The sequence below is a fragment of the Cygnus atratus genome, chromosome 2 (assembly GCF_013377495.2).
Source record: "Cygnus atratus isolate AKBS03 ecotype Queensland, Australia chromosome 2, CAtr_DNAZoo_HiC_assembly, whole genome shotgun sequence".
NCBI lineage: Eukaryota > Metazoa > Chordata > Aves > Anseriformes > Anatidae > Cygnus > Cygnus atratus.
In genome coordinates this window covers 137,785,439-137,801,755 of record NC_066363.1, presented here as the reverse complement: position 1 = coordinate 137,801,755, position 16,317 = coordinate 137,785,439, and the positions used below count along the sequence as shown (strand labels likewise).

General features: G+C 38.1%; 1 protein-coding gene across 1 annotated transcript in view; it reads left to right on the top strand.

The window, feature by feature from the left end:
* STK3 (serine/threonine kinase 3) overlaps positions 1-16,317 on the top strand; it is a 144,659-nt gene that overhangs the window by 57,241 nt on the left and 71,101 nt on the right. The window contains exons 7-8 of the mRNA XM_035546366.2: positions 8,667-8,804; positions 11,277-11,402. Of these exons, the coding sequence (XP_035402259.1) occupies positions 8,667-8,804; positions 11,277-11,402 (264 nt within the window). The remainder of the gene's footprint in view (positions 1-8,666; positions 8,805-11,276; positions 11,403-16,317) is intronic.

The following is a 16,317-nucleotide window of genomic DNA, read 5'->3' as shown; positions in this document are numbered from 1 at the left end:
GGCACATACGTAGGTGGCACAGTCCTTTATATGAATTAGCAGTGGGAACTTCCTCTTGTTACTGCTAATTGGATAACAGCCAGTGTAATAAATGCTGCCTTTCAAGCATGCTGATGCAGGTTTGTCTCAGGATATGCTAAAACTTAAATCCCATGACATGTCATAACTTCCAAAAAAAAAAAAAAAAAAATTGCTTGTATGAGTGAGCTTCTTTACAAACAAAAGAACTAACCCCTGGTCTGGATTAACCTGTGGTTTTTACAATGGTGACTATGTCAAGTTGTCACCAAACAAATTATCTGTAGTATTCTTTTGAAACTGAAAGCAAAATTTTTTTTAAGTGTCACCTTCAAGTAGAAAGAATTCATTTTAGATGTGAGTCTTTTGCAGCAGCTGTTGTGTGATGATGTTATCAAGGTGAAGGTTGATTCTCTTCAGTGGGTTTACAATTGCACCTGCTATTGCAAAATGTCTGAGATCGCTATCTTTACATTCTTGACCTATTGTAACGCTGTCAAAATGTTATGAACTTAACAGCAATAATAAATATACAGGTCAATGTGTGTCTTATCTTTCAGTAACCCATCTTTGTTGTTAATCATGTGATTATTCTTTTCATTATCTGTCTTTTCGCTGTGTTTATTACTTTATTGCTTTACATCTTAAATGCATCGTGCTTTGCTTTGAACAGCAAAGGTCATCTTTCCAGAGAAGCCATTCCAGTGAACGGCTGTTAAACCACTGGTAACAGCTGTGGTGTGTTCTTCCTTTTCTTTTTCCCTTCGGAGTTTTCATTTTTTGTTTGTATTAATAATGCTACTGATGTTAATATGTGAGGTGTCTGTCATGTTTCCATAAAATAAATGGAATATCGTTTTCACTGTATGTAGCTGTTGAATGTTCTATATGGTGGTTAATACAAATGTTACGTGTGTTCCGTATGTTGTATTCCCCACCCTTAGTATTAAAAATTCTGTATTATTGTTTGTCCAGAAGGTCTCTGGACTAAATCTCCACCTACTCCTCACGTGCTTGAGGACTGTGTTCGTAATTCTACCTCTGCTTCACTGGGAGCTTGGAGAGGCAGGCAGGTATGCCAGCACCCTGTTCCGAGTTTCTTGTTCAGTTTGATGAATTGCCAGTGCTAACTCTGTGAATGTCCTGGTTTCAGGTAGGACAGAGTTAATTTTCCTCCTAGTAGCTGGCAGGGTGCTATGTTTTGGATTAGAATGAGAAGAGCGCTGATACCATGCTGATGTTTTAATTGTTGTAGAGCAGTGCTTACACCAAGCTAAGGACTTTTCAGCTTCTCGCTCTGTCCTGCTAGCGAGCAGGCTGGGGGTGCAGCAGGAGCTGGGAGGGGACAGACCCAGGACAGCTGACCCAAACTGGCCAAAGGGGTATTCCATACCATCTGACGTCATGCTGAACAATATATAGGGGTGGCTAGCCGGGATGGGGGGCTGGCTGCTCGGGGATAGGCTGGGCATCGGTCAACGGGTGGTGAGCAATTGCATTGTGCATCACTTATTTCGTACACATTATTACTATTAATACTATTATTAATAGTATTGCCAGCCGGGCTAAACCACAACAGTGAAGAAAGTGACTTTTTGAATGAATAGTGGTAGAAATCTTCAAGTTCTTGCTTGATGTTGGAATTGCAGTCTTGCTGGAAGTATTTATTTCTTTTAAAATGTTTTGCACTGTCCCTTTTTCAGGCTTTGTGAAAGGGGAGAACTTTCCCTTCTGTTAAGATTATCCGGCTTTCAGAAGAATTTAACTGCTGTTTATTTCAGATGGGATTTCAAAACATTTTTCTTTTGATAATTCATTATTAATGTTGACTGAAAGATAATTTACTGTATACTTTGTGTTTGGTAGGTGGACCAATTCATGTATTAGTACTCTGAAATGTCACACATTAGTAACAGTCCTCCCATTTTACTTATAGTGTTTTTCCTTGCTTTATCAGCTTTCAGCCAGTTCAGCAGAGCGAATGAGACCTTAAAAGATACTGTTAAGAAAATGTAAGGTGTTGGCGAACTCAACCAGCAAGATCCCAGCACAGTGTAGCATGTTAGCTCCTGTCTGTCTGCTTCAGACTGCAGGCCCAGAGTGAACACAGGCAAGAGTTTGACAAGCTAAGAAAAATCATGATAAACGGCAAGCAACAAAATCTAGAATAACAGGTGATATTTTACAGCAAGGACCTGCAAATAACAGTAATGTGATATCCTAGAAGGTGTTCTCTACCCTGCTGGAAGTCAGGAATGGCACAGAGGTGCTAGGCCGCATGTGGTGTTGAGCTCAGGGTGGGCACAGTCGTGTCTGTAGAACAGGGACATGGAGTCACAACATAGAGTGGCACAGCACTGAGCCAGCAGGGGAAACTGGAGCTGAACCTCCAGGACTTACTTCCACTTGGACCTTCAGGGGCTACCTTGACTTGATGAGCCTATGAAGGGTATTCCCAGGAGGTCTGACTGATACATCTGCTCCTCGGATTGTCACTGGGACAGGCTGGCAGGTGGCAAGCGCTCTGTCTGTTTAGCTCTGTGGAGACACAAGTGTCTCAAAGTACCAAAAGCGTTGCTACTACAGTCATGTAGCTGTTATTAATTTGTGGCTAATAGCTGCTTGAGGGAGAGGCTCAATGAGCTGATGTTCTGATGTATAATAGCTTAATTTTTGCAAGTCCTGCTGTGTTTCTAGGAAAAAAAAAACAAAACCTCAACAAACTGTTGGCATCTTCAGGCTGTGGTCTTTGTTCCCATTTGCTGTCCAGCAAAGACAATGGTTAAAGAATTCAAAGCAAGTAGGGGACCTGGGTGAAGGTCTTGCTCTCTCAAGTTTGATGTCCTGCGTAGCGGAGCCAAATACACGTCGGCTTTCGGGGTGGAGGTGAACATGCAAACTTACACGCTAATTTGTGAAATGATTTTTTAAATATGTATACCACCATGCCCTAATCAACAATCATCATGGCTAATTCTGATTTTGATAGGGAACTGTTTTTTTTTTTTTTTTTTTACTGATATGCTCCAAGTAACTTTACTGAGAAGAATATATATTTATAAATGGAGAACATCATCTTTGATAGCTTAAAAGAAGAGTGTGTTTTTTGGCTAAGGTATTGAAAAAGCAGTTATCCTTTGGGTGGCTGGATCAGTCTGGAGTGGTTATCCACTGAAGATACATTCAGAAAATGTTTTTTATGACACGGGTTTGGAAAAGTGTTAGTGATAAATTAAGAAAATAATATTTACTTGAAAGCTTTAGCATTTCTCTGCTCTTTAAGTCAGGGTAAATTGTTATTCAGTTTTGCACAAGAAAAGCTGAAGTGTGTACTTTTCTTCAGTGTAATTCTTCAAGCAATATCTGTTTGAAGTATGAGAGGCAGTGAAAATGAAGAAAATGACATTGCACGAGCCACTGGATGCACAGTTTTGATTTGAGTAGTTCATCTCAACCTCTAGTTCATGCTGCTCTGCCACTGAGGTCAATAAACAGCAGTGCTCAGGGGAGGGTGTGTGTAATTGGGTAAATGAGAATTGGGATATGGCTGAGGAAAAGAACAATTAAAAAATTGCTATGGGGGTACTGTAGTGACACACAAAGATAAGCTTTTCAAACACTTGGAATCAATCACACATTCAGATTCCAGTTAGGGATTTTATCAAAATCGGGGGATACTGAAAATCGGTTTGGATCATCTATCTGGGAACAAGACCTACTTGTAATTCTGGGCAAAAGAGGGTGAGTATGCTAGGTCTCCAACAACTGCGTTTGTGGGCTGAAGGAAGGTAGTAATTAGGATGCTTCTAATAATTAAATTAAACGTACACTGAAACAGAACAGGAACCAACTTCCTTGTTGTTAAACACACAATGGGTTGTTCAGTAAACTTGTTTTTCACTGTTGCTGAGTTTTTGCCAAAACAAATAGAAAAGCTGAGCAAAGCAAAACCCACGCAGGACCTGCAACTACCTCTCCCTTCTTGTCCATGCTGTTGCTTCATTTCTAGGCAGTTGTTGAATTGAATGATTAGTCATGTTTTGGTAGCCTTTTTGAAGCCCGTTCAAGAGGGGAAACAAGTTCTAGGACACAAATCACAAGTTTTTTTTCCAGCTGATTATTTGTTTCTAAAACCAATAAAATGTTGCACTGTTTAATATATATAATCCTCTTCTCAGCCTTCAATAGTATTTTGTAATCTGAAGCGTGCTGCTGTGTGTAAATGTATGTTGGAGTCTACTTTGTGCAGGTGATTGATAACCATGTATAATTGTGGTGCCCAAAACTATGGATTCACAAACCACCAGTGGATGTCTTGTATCCTATCCTTACCCTGTTTCTTAAAAATTAAATGAATAAATAAATAAAAAAGCATCACTGCAGATGCTAGCTGTGCTACTTCACAGCAAGAAAATGATAAAATTACTGCAATCTAAAAATGTTTGCTTATCCTTCAGTGGCATAAATGAAATAGAGCAAATAACAGTAACAGGAAATCAAAAGCCTTTATTACAAGTCACTGAAGTAAGTGATAGAGATAAGTTATTCTAGGAGCTTTTTTTTTTTTTAAAAAAAAAAAAGTACCTCTACCACAATTGGTAGATCAATTACTGTTGATTACTTAATGTGGTTTTGGGCTGTGTGAAATACAGATGGATTGCCCTGACTGACTGATGGGAGGAACGAGCTGCAAGGATTTTCTGATTAGGGAATTCCAAATGCAATGTATGACGATATCATTTTTCTTTTGGCATTGCCTAATTCATCTCATTACACTTTCACGCCAATAAAAATTGTCCATAAGAGAACCTTCACGAACGAAATGTTTGCAGCCTGGCTTTATTTTAAAATGCTGGGCCCTTTAAGAATAATAAAAAGAAAATTATATGCTGACTCGCTCATTTCTGCTCTCACTAGAGACTTGGCCCTCTGTCCAACGTTCAGCTTAACTGCAGCAGCTGGTTAGTGGGCAGAGGAGTGCTTCCAGAGTAAGTTGGGCAATGGCTCTGGTAGAAACTGGGTTACGTTGCCTAGTGCCCAGAGCTGGCCACTGAAAGCTGCCCTAGATGATGTCTTGTCTCTTCAGCACAGCACTTCCAATGCCCCTCTGGCCCTATTCTCTTGTCATCTATTATATTGTTGTATATATTGTATTCATCTGGTTTCACCAAGGGGCGTAGAACTTGTCCCAGAGCTCCATGTTAAAGACGATGCAAAATAGAGTTGTGCTTGAGGCTTAGGATGGGCAAGGGTAGTTCAGGACAAATAGAGCATCAGGTCTCTGTTAGACAGGCAAAGACAAACACAGGTAAAGCCAGCATGGTCCCTAAGGTCTGAGTTTTGATGTCTCACAGCTTAGAGATTTATTTAAAGGATGACTAAATGGTTAAAACTGAACATTGAGACTTCTTCAATCCCACTGCCTTGACAATATTTGACGCATTACTTGAGTAAGGCTTGCCAGCCTGCCTCAGGTACACAGGGCAATGTGAAAAGCGATGTTGAACGTGGGAGAGAGAAGAATTAACCCTGTTCCTTTCTTCACGGAAAGGGTTGTGAGGCATTGGAATAGGCTGTCCAGGGAAGTGGTTCGGTCACTGTTCCTGGAGGTCTTTAAGAGACGTTTAGATGTTGAACTTAGTGATATGGTTTAGTGGAGGACTTGTTAGTGTTAGGTCAGAGGTTGGACTAGGTGATCTTGGAGGTCTCTTCCAACCTAGACGATTCTGTGATTAGTATGTCAGAGCCCTGTCTGTGGAACAATTTCCTCTGATGTGTCCTGCAGTTGGTGCTGTGGTGCTGCCAGGAGTGGCTCTAAGGTGGATGGAAGGATGCCTTAAGTGCTAGCTGGTGCCACAGCGGTGGAATCTATCTATTTATTTATTTAGAGCATTAAGTATGTAAATAATAATAGCTGTAGAAAACTTTTAGAGAAAATTATAGGTGGAACGGAAGCAAGAAATTGCTACAGGTAACACTTTAGGAGAGCAAAGGAAGCAGAGAAACATAGGATAAGATGAAAGAAGAATGTAAGAAAGAAGTGAAATATCTTACTTTTATTTTAAAATAGGATGGAGTTCTGTTAGGATAGAAAAGATGTATTTGACAAGAAGCGAAAGCAAAAAGTAAGGAATAAATTCCTGTTAGATAAGAATTTTGGTTTTATTCCAGGAGGTCTGGGACTAGCTTTATAATTCTCTGGTGGTTGCTTTGCAAGTTCCTTGGAAAGAAACAGAAGTAAAGAGAAGCTAAATTGTAGATTGTTTTGAAGGAGAAAGGGAGCTTAACTTTTATGCACAGAAGCACGCAAGCCAGTATTCGGAAGTAGAGGGGCAAGGTGGAATTGAAGGTGACATCCAACATTTCAGGCTAGTTAAGAAAAGGGAGCAATGAGAAGTTCGCACTAGCAAGTGCATGACCTAATTAGCACGTTGGACTACACATTTGGAAGAACTAGTTTCTATGCTTTCTTGTATTACAAAATTTTAATGCAATCCAGTTTTTTTTTTTTAGATAACACAGCTCATATCACATATTGAGATTTTTAAAAAGTCTGCAGTTTAAGCATTAAATAAGTATCCATGTTTCTGAAGTAGGCACTTTCAGCAAATGTACAAAGCATAAATGTCGTCTTAGGACTCTAGCTTTGAGTATCTCCCCTTGAAACTTTTATTGCTTGCTATAAAAGAATGATTCATTATTTCTGACTTGTCATTGTCCTTTTGTAAGGTATTAAGAAGTCAGTTCTTTGTTATAGTTCTTTGCTGCTGTGTAGTTGGTCAAAATAGTTTCCTGGAAAACTTCTTTCTTTCTGCACATTTGAGCTCAATACAACTCCAGAGCTACTCTCTTATATGCTGAGACAGGTCAATATTTATTGTCAAATAGGAGGTATACATTTTGACACCCCACAAACAGAAGTCACCAGTTCTCTGTCATAGCTGTGTGCTTTCAATAGCTACTGAACAGCTAGCAGAGCTAGCTGTTACGAGTAGCTATAGATAAGATTAAAATCATCAGTTCAGAGTTCAGAGGAATCATTACTCTCAAGGACAGGAGCAGCTGAATTTGTTCTACACTGCTTTACCAGAAGCACTTGATTTGTACTGGCAGTCTTGTATCATGAATAAGTAATTATGGCCAATGGTAAAGTAATAGAGTGCTACTTCTTCTGAGTTCGTTCACCGGCTTGGCAAGGCTGTCCACTGACAATATGAAGCTATTGTAGCATACATCTTAATCTATTACATAAAATGCCTAGATTTGGTCCTGTAATGTTTGCATTAGGCAGTGTTAGATAGTGAAATAAGTTTTGTACGTGTTTAAGTATTTGAATTAAAATAAAGTATTCGATACTGAAATAATTCATCAAGATACAATAAATAATTGTATCATTCTGTATGGGTCCTGCCTTTCTTCAGCATACGTGAAGAATTTTAGAAAAAGGATTTTGAAAAAGTTAAACCCACTTTGAAGACCAGTCAAGCTTCTCAAGAAGCTATGGATACAATATTGGGAAGCTTTCTCTTCCTTCTGCCCATGTTTCAAATGGTTTGAAGCTTCTGCTGCCTCTACTATGTTAATGGTGTGCATATTTAATTTTTTTTGCACTTTTCACTTTTCCACTGAGTATGTAATTCTGTCTGTGCTTGTAGAGAGAAACAGATGAAGGACTGCAGGCTTACAAAGCTTCCACTTCCTTTCACTTTTGAAAACGTGACAAAACTGTGCCTGCTGTTAGGAGGAGGAGAAAATGTTCATTTCTGACAGTAGACCTGGTTTTCAATAGGTGTCTTGCTGTCATGTGTAAATCTTCTGAAGTGATGCTGTATGCATTTGGTATTACATATGGAAGTTCAAAATTTCCAGTTATCTTACAGTGGTCTGTCATAAAACAAATGGTACAATTTATCCAGCTTTAAGAGGGATTTCTTTATATATGTATGCACACACGCACATACATGCTTATATATATATATAAAATGAATCTTTTTTTTCTAATTGAAGAATTTGGGTATGGTTCTCAACAGTGTGGAATTTTATTTGTAGGTAAAATGCTGCCTTTTCAATTTCAAGTAAAATCTGATTGCTAATAGGCAAGTTACTTGATTATTTTTGTCATCATTTAGGCCTTAGGTCTTACAGCACTTGTTTCAAAAGCATATTAGGAAAAGCAAGTTTTAAAATTACAACCAAATGATAATGAATGCAGAAGCGAATGGTAGTCCTACCAACTCTCCTGTGCAATTTTCATATAAAATGAAATGCAGCTAAGAGATGAGAAGGTGAACTTGGCTTTTCACAGTGACTTTCTTGCGTCTGTTTAAATGAGCAGTACCATTATTTCTACAAAGAAATTTCAAAAGAACAAAATCATCTCTCGAGACTGATAAACAATAGATAAAATGGAGAGTGATGTGCTCAGTGGGATACAGTTTAAATAGAAAAATCTAATGGGAAGTAGCTACATTAGTAGCAGATGGATTTGCTTCCTGAATCTCAATCTGAGTGGAAATCCTAGCCTACTTAAAATTTGTTTTCCAGATTCTTAACCTGATAAGGAAGGTGGATAAAGCAATTTATTTCCTTGGCTTCAGTGCTGTGATAATGTGTTTTGTTTAACTTGCAATTGTTTGCTTTTTATCTAGGCTATTTTTATGATTCCTACAAATCCTCCTCCAACCTTTCGGAAGCCAGAGCTCTGGTCTGATGAATTCACAGATTTTGTGAAGAAATGTTTAGTGAAAAATCCCGAACAAAGAGCTACAGCAACACAGCTGCTACAGGTCAGTATTTAAGTTTCTGAGGAAATGCAAGTTTTATGGTGTTTTTTCCCCTCTGGTTTTAAATCAGAACTGAAAATTTCTAAGAGCAAGCCTTATTTTAGCTATTATGCCTTATTTCTTTTCTGTTTCTTGGCCTTTTTCTTCAGCTCCTGTATCATTTTATTTTTCCTTTGTTGCTTCTAAACAATAAATTGCTTATTATACTGTTTAGGGCTGGTTCTTGCTATTAAAATTGTATTCTTGTTTGGTGGGTAAAGGCCTTCAGTAGGTCTCAGGGTTTAGGCACGTGTTAAGTAAAGGAACTGAGCCCAGGTGACCCCTCAGTGTGGACCACCCATGGAGTATACTCAATCTGCCCTTTTGGTTATGTCAAATTAAACAAGACAGGTTGTTCTGTGCCCTAGAAGGGTCTGATGCAGATGGACAGTATAAGAAGTTTGTTCTTGGGCTGAGTTACCCCAGTTTTTAAATTGGAGCCGCAATAGGCAGCGTGGACCTATGCGCCAGGTCACTTGCTGAGCTGCTTAGTGCTTGGAAATTTAACAGTTGTTTTGTTTTGGCACTGAGGTATAAATGAAACAGATAAATTTCTAAGAAGTACAGAAATGAAACAGGAGGGACTGATCTATCAAGGAAGACTAAGTATTGTGAAATCTACATCATTTTACAAGGGCTGCACATGTTGGTGTATGGGGGACAGAGAAAACATGAAGACAAGTTTCTTCCTTTGGCCCTTTATTTGTGTTATCCCCTGCCTTCGGTGCTGCCATAGTCAGCCTTCAAATAACTAAGGGAAAACATGCCTGTCTGTGTGTTGTAAAACAAAGGTAATGAACTGGGGGGGGGAACCCAGCATTAACAAAAAAACCAAGATGTGTCAATTTGTAGAAAAACTATAATAGGTTCTTGATGATTGAAATGGAATCTAAAAATTATTGTAAATAAGCTTTCATTGCTAACGAGACAAGTGAAAAATGTTACTCCTTTTACTTTCCTGATTACTAATTCATTAAGCTTCTTCCTTTACACTTTTCACTGCTATTGGTAAATATTATTCTTGATTTTCTTTACCTGTCTATATAAGAAACTGATCTTCTGAAACTTCTGCTTTTAAGACAATTGTGATAGATTTATTTATTCTTTAAGTTGGAAGTTGGTCTTTTTAAAATTTAAATCAGTCAACTCCTCTACAAGGAATAACATAAAAAATTTTCAAAGTAGTTTCCAGTAATAACTTAGTAAGTTTATAAGTCATGGTATGAAGTATTTTATTTTTCACACTGTGAGAACACCATGTAGAGTGGAAGGACAGTAAAAATTGGAACTTTGTGATTTTTTAGTATGATGACAGTATTTGAGACCTTAAAGATTAGAAATTCATATGGTTAACTGATGGCTGGCATCTGGATAAAACAGACTTGCATTAGTGCACACAAGTAACAAAAAAGCGTCAGTGCTACTTTTTCCAAATACTTACTGGCCGGAGAACCAAGTACTGCGTTCATCACATGTAGGTGTTGCCTCTTCCCCAGCTGGACTGTGGACTGTGCGCGATGGAGCTGGAGGTGCTGTGGGCGTGTTGAAGGGATATGAGCAGGAACGAAAGTACTGCTTGTGGGGAAAGGTCACGGAGGAAAAAGGAGGGTAATTGGATTAATATATCAAAGGAGAAGATAGGTAAATAGGTACAGGACAACTGGATTCGTCAGTTATGTTCTTCACAGAACAATTTTTTAATGAAGTTTTAATTTCTGAAGCTTGGAGAGCTACTTTTTGCCTTGATTGCATTTTCATATGATGGTACAAAACCAGGATATTACTAACAGCAGGTGTTTACTAGGGAGTAAAATGAATGTAAATGGTATTGTCCACAGCTTGTCTTAAAGGAGGAACTGTTGCTTTAAATGGCCTTGAATTAGAATTAGTCTTCCTGCTAAAAGTAATGTATTTTGTTTTGCTTGTTCTACGTTTCAGCATCCTAGATGAAGAAATGTTTTATGACATACTAAAGTACAGGTTTGTTGAAGTAAGCAACAGCCACAGTTGCTCAGCTTACAGCCACTAATTTATGCTGTCAGCTTGTTAAGATTAATTAAATGCTGTAACTGAATATCTGAAAAAGTTTGTTTTTCTATGTCAGACAATCACCACTCTATTTATTTACTACTTAATGCACATTTCCTTTGGACAATTATGTCCTTAACTATAAAGCAGTTGTTTTATGATTACATTTCCCAAGGCTTGCTGTCTTTTCTTTATTTTTTTTTAATATAAGGTAAGTAAAAGTAAAATCTTAGTTAGGAAGCAGCTAAAAGTTATCACAAGTTGTGTTAGTGCAGATTTTAATTACTGTGTGATGTGAAGTTTATCACATTTTTCACTGAAGTCTGTGGTGTTGAGTAACACTTGCAATTAAATCTGAATCCAATCTGTTGTAATGATGTTATATAATTTCTTTTTTTTTTTTTCTAGCACACGTTTATAAAGAATGCAAAGCCTGTTTCAATTTTAAGGGACCTGATCACTGAAGCTATGGAGATAAAGGCAAAGCGACATGAGGAACAGCAGAGGGAACTAGAAGAGGAGGAAGAAAACTCGGTCTGTGATTTCCTCCCCCCCCCCCATAACCATCCATATTTTATAGATAAGTTACTGTTCTTTTTTGCCTGCTTCTTGTCCTTATATGTTCAAATACTTTTCTTTACTGTTTCTACCAGTTCTTTAGCCTGTGAGGTCTGAGTGTTCTACTCTTATTCATAATGAATAATGCTTCTGTGAGTAATGCTGTATGAGCCCCCTTTCAGCACTATTTCATGTGGTGCCCTAGTAAGTTTTAGGAGGTGGGAAAAGAAACCATGTCAACTTCAGCTGTTCAGACTAACATTAAAAAAATAAATACTGTTGGGGTCCCATATTCACAGATGGGCTTTTAGGAAAATGCTATAATTTTCAGAAGTTCAGACTACCTAGCTTTTTTGTAACGTCTAATACACAAAATAGTTATTTATGAAGCACAATAAGTAGGTATTACAATACAGTTTAAATCAAGTTGTGCATATAAAGTGAAAATGGCAAAAACATTTCATCCCTCAGATGCTGCTGTTAGCATATGTTTGAGGTGAGAAGCAGATCATGTGGTAAATAGATTGTATTTGTAATTATTTGGCAGTGTTGGAAATAAGCCAGTGTTCCTAGCATTATTTCTCTCCCTACGTGATTTATTTTAGGGCAGTCTTGTGCAATGCAGCACTATGTGCTTCAAAGAAGCCTATTGCCACACACACAATGAGAGCCAAGGTCATTGAGGAATAACACAGAGAAAAGATGGAGACTGGAATGTCAGTAGAAATCTTACAGCTTTGAGTAAACAAAAGAGAGCGGGGCAGCAATGCACTTTGCCCTATCCCAAATCATAGGATCTTTATGTATTATGGAGTGTTAGCTGATGATCTATATGTGGGAATACTTTTAAAACAAATACCGTGCAGTATTTCGTATCCTAATTTACAGTATGGTCTTTTGTTTGCTGGATGTCTGGTTGTTCTAAGGGTATATTCTAAGAATATATATATATAGCTTGTCTTTTTTAAAGTTGGTTTACTCTGGATAGTATTTGCTTAGTAATAAATCAACCAGGGAAGGTTGGGAATTATTTTTCTACGTTAGGAAATGCTACTTGTGAGATGTGTGACTTGACATGCAGTGTTGATGTTCATTACTTAATATATAGAATAGTTGACATCTGAAGAGACTGATTATTACAGATGTTAAAAGTTAATGTCATTACTAGCACGCTTTCCTCCCTGCTGTTGCCTTATGAATTGTGGACCTCAAACATTTGGGCATTGTTGATGCTTTATTGATGAACCCCAAGGTTTAGTGTAAGGACACCTCAAATATAGGGTTTGAGTAGTATTCTGCTGCCTCTGTTATGTTGCACTGCATAGGAGTTTTACCATGTACTTCTGTTGTTTGGTGAAGTGATAGATTATAAGTTTAAAAAGACAGTAAGACCCTGCTTGTCGTTATGTGTGAAAGAGAGGTGCATCAGATCTTGAAAATTACAAATATCTTTGGTAATCAGGGTTGAGACAGAAGCAGCTGTTCATTAAAAATAAGTGCAGTTGTTTTGTAGTCTATGAAATGTGAAGTTTATCTTTTTTTATTGATTGTATCAGAATTTCTAGGGACTGTAGTCATCTGCCAGTACATGAGCATCAGCATACTCTGAACCAGGAGATGGCATCTGCTTGAAAGAAATTGGTCTTAAGTATAAGGCAGAAGACTGGAGTGGGTAACAGGGAAGAACAGACAAGGAGATGCAGATTAGTTAGCATGGGAAGCTCTGGCATTAGCCTGCCTTGCTCCATCTTCTTTCAGGATCATGCTGTAGAGGAGTTTTAAAGGACAATAATGGCAGTCTTGCAGAGGGCTGGAGTCAATCCTTCCAGTAGTAGCAGGGGACCTGAGGAAATGATAAAGGCATTCGCTTTGAATTTGTTAGCTCACTTGTTAAGTGAGTCATGGAAGAGACCAATTTGAGGAGGAGTTGACTTCTGAGGACAGAATGAAATCACAGAACGGGAGAAGGCCACAAAGGGGTCCTCATCTGCTCAGAAAAGGAAGGCAGTCGAAAAATGAAAACTGAAGTATGACTTTATCATAATGAAACACAGAAGTGGAGAGACATACAGCAGCAGACTAGGCTACACAAATAGTCTGAAGTCAAATTCATTGCGGGCTAAGGTAAATGAGGCTACCTTATGTTTATTACAGACCTTTGTATGCTTTTGAAGCTACCATAATTCATAAGATGTGTTTGCATTACCAGGGTAGTGTGATTGTGAGCTTAACTGTGTAGTTTTCCAGCAAAAGCCAGCATTGCTCGTGGTAGATAAAATGTCTTGTTTTTTTGTGTGTGTTTTTTGTTTGTTTGCTTTGTGTTTGTTTTTTGGTTTTGTTTTTTTGGAGTTAGTCTGTGTCATTCTTGTAAACTTCAGTAGGGGAAGGAACAGATCTCCTTTGAGCTTGGGGAAAGTTTCAGACATAGAAGACCACATGCAAATGTAAAAAGATATAGTAAGTGGAGCAAACAAAAAGGACGTAATAGCTGGTGCTGCTGGCAGACTGGGAAATGACACTTGTCAATGATGATTTCTTCACCCCCCCCTCCTCCCATTGATGGATAAATAAATTTCATTATTTCTGGGTGGTAATTATTCTGGAAAGGTTTTGTGCCTTTTTCCTCTTTAGCTTCATCAGATTTATCAGAGAAAACTTAAAAGCTACCATAGTTACTATAAGCTATTTACTACAGCAAAAATACCATGTAATAAATGAAAGGGTATCCAGGTATTTTTGCTGTAAGATTTATATTGAATCGTTCTTCAAAAGTTTGCATTTACCAAAAGATTAGTAAAAAGAGTTTTTAATCGTGTTTTGTTAAATATTTTGGTTTATGTTCTTCTGTGCTGTTGAGAGATATATTTCTTATGTCTTTGTATGGTTTTATGATTCTAAAAATAATCTGCGCTAAGGATTGTAAAGCAGTGATTAGGATGTAATTTTATTTTTGTTAAAATTGTTAATATGATATTTGTCAGTAGGCATAATCTTTGCTATCAGTAAACATATGTCTATATCCGTTTTGTAATGTTTGGTAAACCTCGAGTGAAAAAAGTTTGGAAATGCTTAATTTCATAGAAAAAGTGAAGTTATAGGTGAGTAAAAAAAAGATTGCTGATGGTGAGGTGAGGAGGAGGGATTTCTTTATTGACAAATACAGTTAGTTGAAAGTCCATGTTAGGTAGTGACCTGCAAATAGTTTTCATACTGTCACAATACATGACTCATCTTGTTAAAAAATGGTTTTAATAATCACTCAGTTGTGACACTGACTTCCCAAATCTTGCCACTGAGTTTCAGTGCAACACATCGTTGTAAGAAATTCCAGGTGGCTTTGAGAGGTGACACCAACATCTTCAGTTGCACTTGTTAAAGATTCTGAACAGCTGAAAGCACAGAAGTAAGAAATTTTGCTGAACAGTGGGACAAGCTATTACATTTTTTTATTTAACTGGAGAAGTTGTCTGTACCGTTTTTCCTGAACGTGTGTTATTCGTGTGTTCACAGTGCAACGCGATGCATGTTAGAAGACTGAAGCACCATGTAGGTGTGAGGCCCTAATCAAGTGAAATTCTGGACAGTGCAGATTTTAGTTTTTAAAGCTTACTAGGCAGATATCAATGAATGAGGCCACAGGTGGTTTTAGGAAACCACAGTTCTGAAAAATACAGGTGGTCTTGTGTGCTGTTTGCATGATCAAGCAGCTCAAATGATAGCACAGGTTTTGATTAGCCAACGTGCTCTGATGGCTGCGGTTCTACGAAAAGCTGTGGCAGTCCCTGCCTATTCTTTGTGTAGCAGTAGTGATGGGAAGTTACAAGTCTATTTCTTCATCTTTTAGTATCTACAAATGTTTTCAGATTGTATGTGGAATCGGAATCACTGTTCAGTTGGAAGGTAGCAGCCACGTAGCACATAAATTCTGCAAAACAATACCTTAAAAGTGGATTTGTCCCAGTGATACGGCTGTGAAGGCCTAACCTGGAGGTGCTACGGCAGACTCAGGCCTGAGGAATGTGCGTATAGTAACTCCTAGGAGAAAGGGCAAGTGTTGGTGTTAATGGTAAGCAGACAGTCTATCGGTGTTAAAGGTCTCTCATGGGCAGTGACTTGAGTCCATATACTGTTGAAAAAGAATGGTTTGAATTAACCTATCTGGGGCTTGAATTTATTGCTCTGAAACCCCAAGAATTTCCTATGCGAAGCTCGAGCAGTTGTGCTAATTGCTCACTGCTACGGGTGTTGGGACCCCTCAGGAAGGAAGGCGTAAAATATCTGTAGTGTGATGTTCTTTTAGTTAGGAAACAGGATTTAGCTCTAACTACTATATTTGCATATGTGCATGTATATTTAATTCCCTATTAGTTACGTATGTATTGTAATGGTCACCTGACCAAGTGGAATGGGAAGGAATGGGTGATTGTGAAGAATCGCCCTGGGGGTGTTCAAGGAAAGGTTGGACATGGTGCTTAGGGACATGGTTCAGTGGGTGACATTGGTGGTAGGGGCATGGTTGGGCCAGGTGATCTTGCTGGAGGTCTCTTCCAACCTTTATGATTTATGATTTCACAATTAAGTACTTGATTTTCAGGATCAATTCAGTTTGTTATCCTTCAAGTGAGGAAGAGTCACATCACCAAAACCACTTTCTACTTCTTGGATTTACCACTTGCTGTGAATGCTTTGTAGTACAGGAAGTTGTCAATCACAATGAAAATATTTTTTGCTCTTCAAAACTCTGTAGTATACAGCTGTAAATAAACGGCTGTGTTTAAATACAGTCTTTATGTCTATATCCTTCCAGAGATATATAATATCATTAAAAATAGCTTGCTCTGAATGGACTTCATGCCTGTTACAAGAGCTGCTTGTGTGATGAGAATGCTTT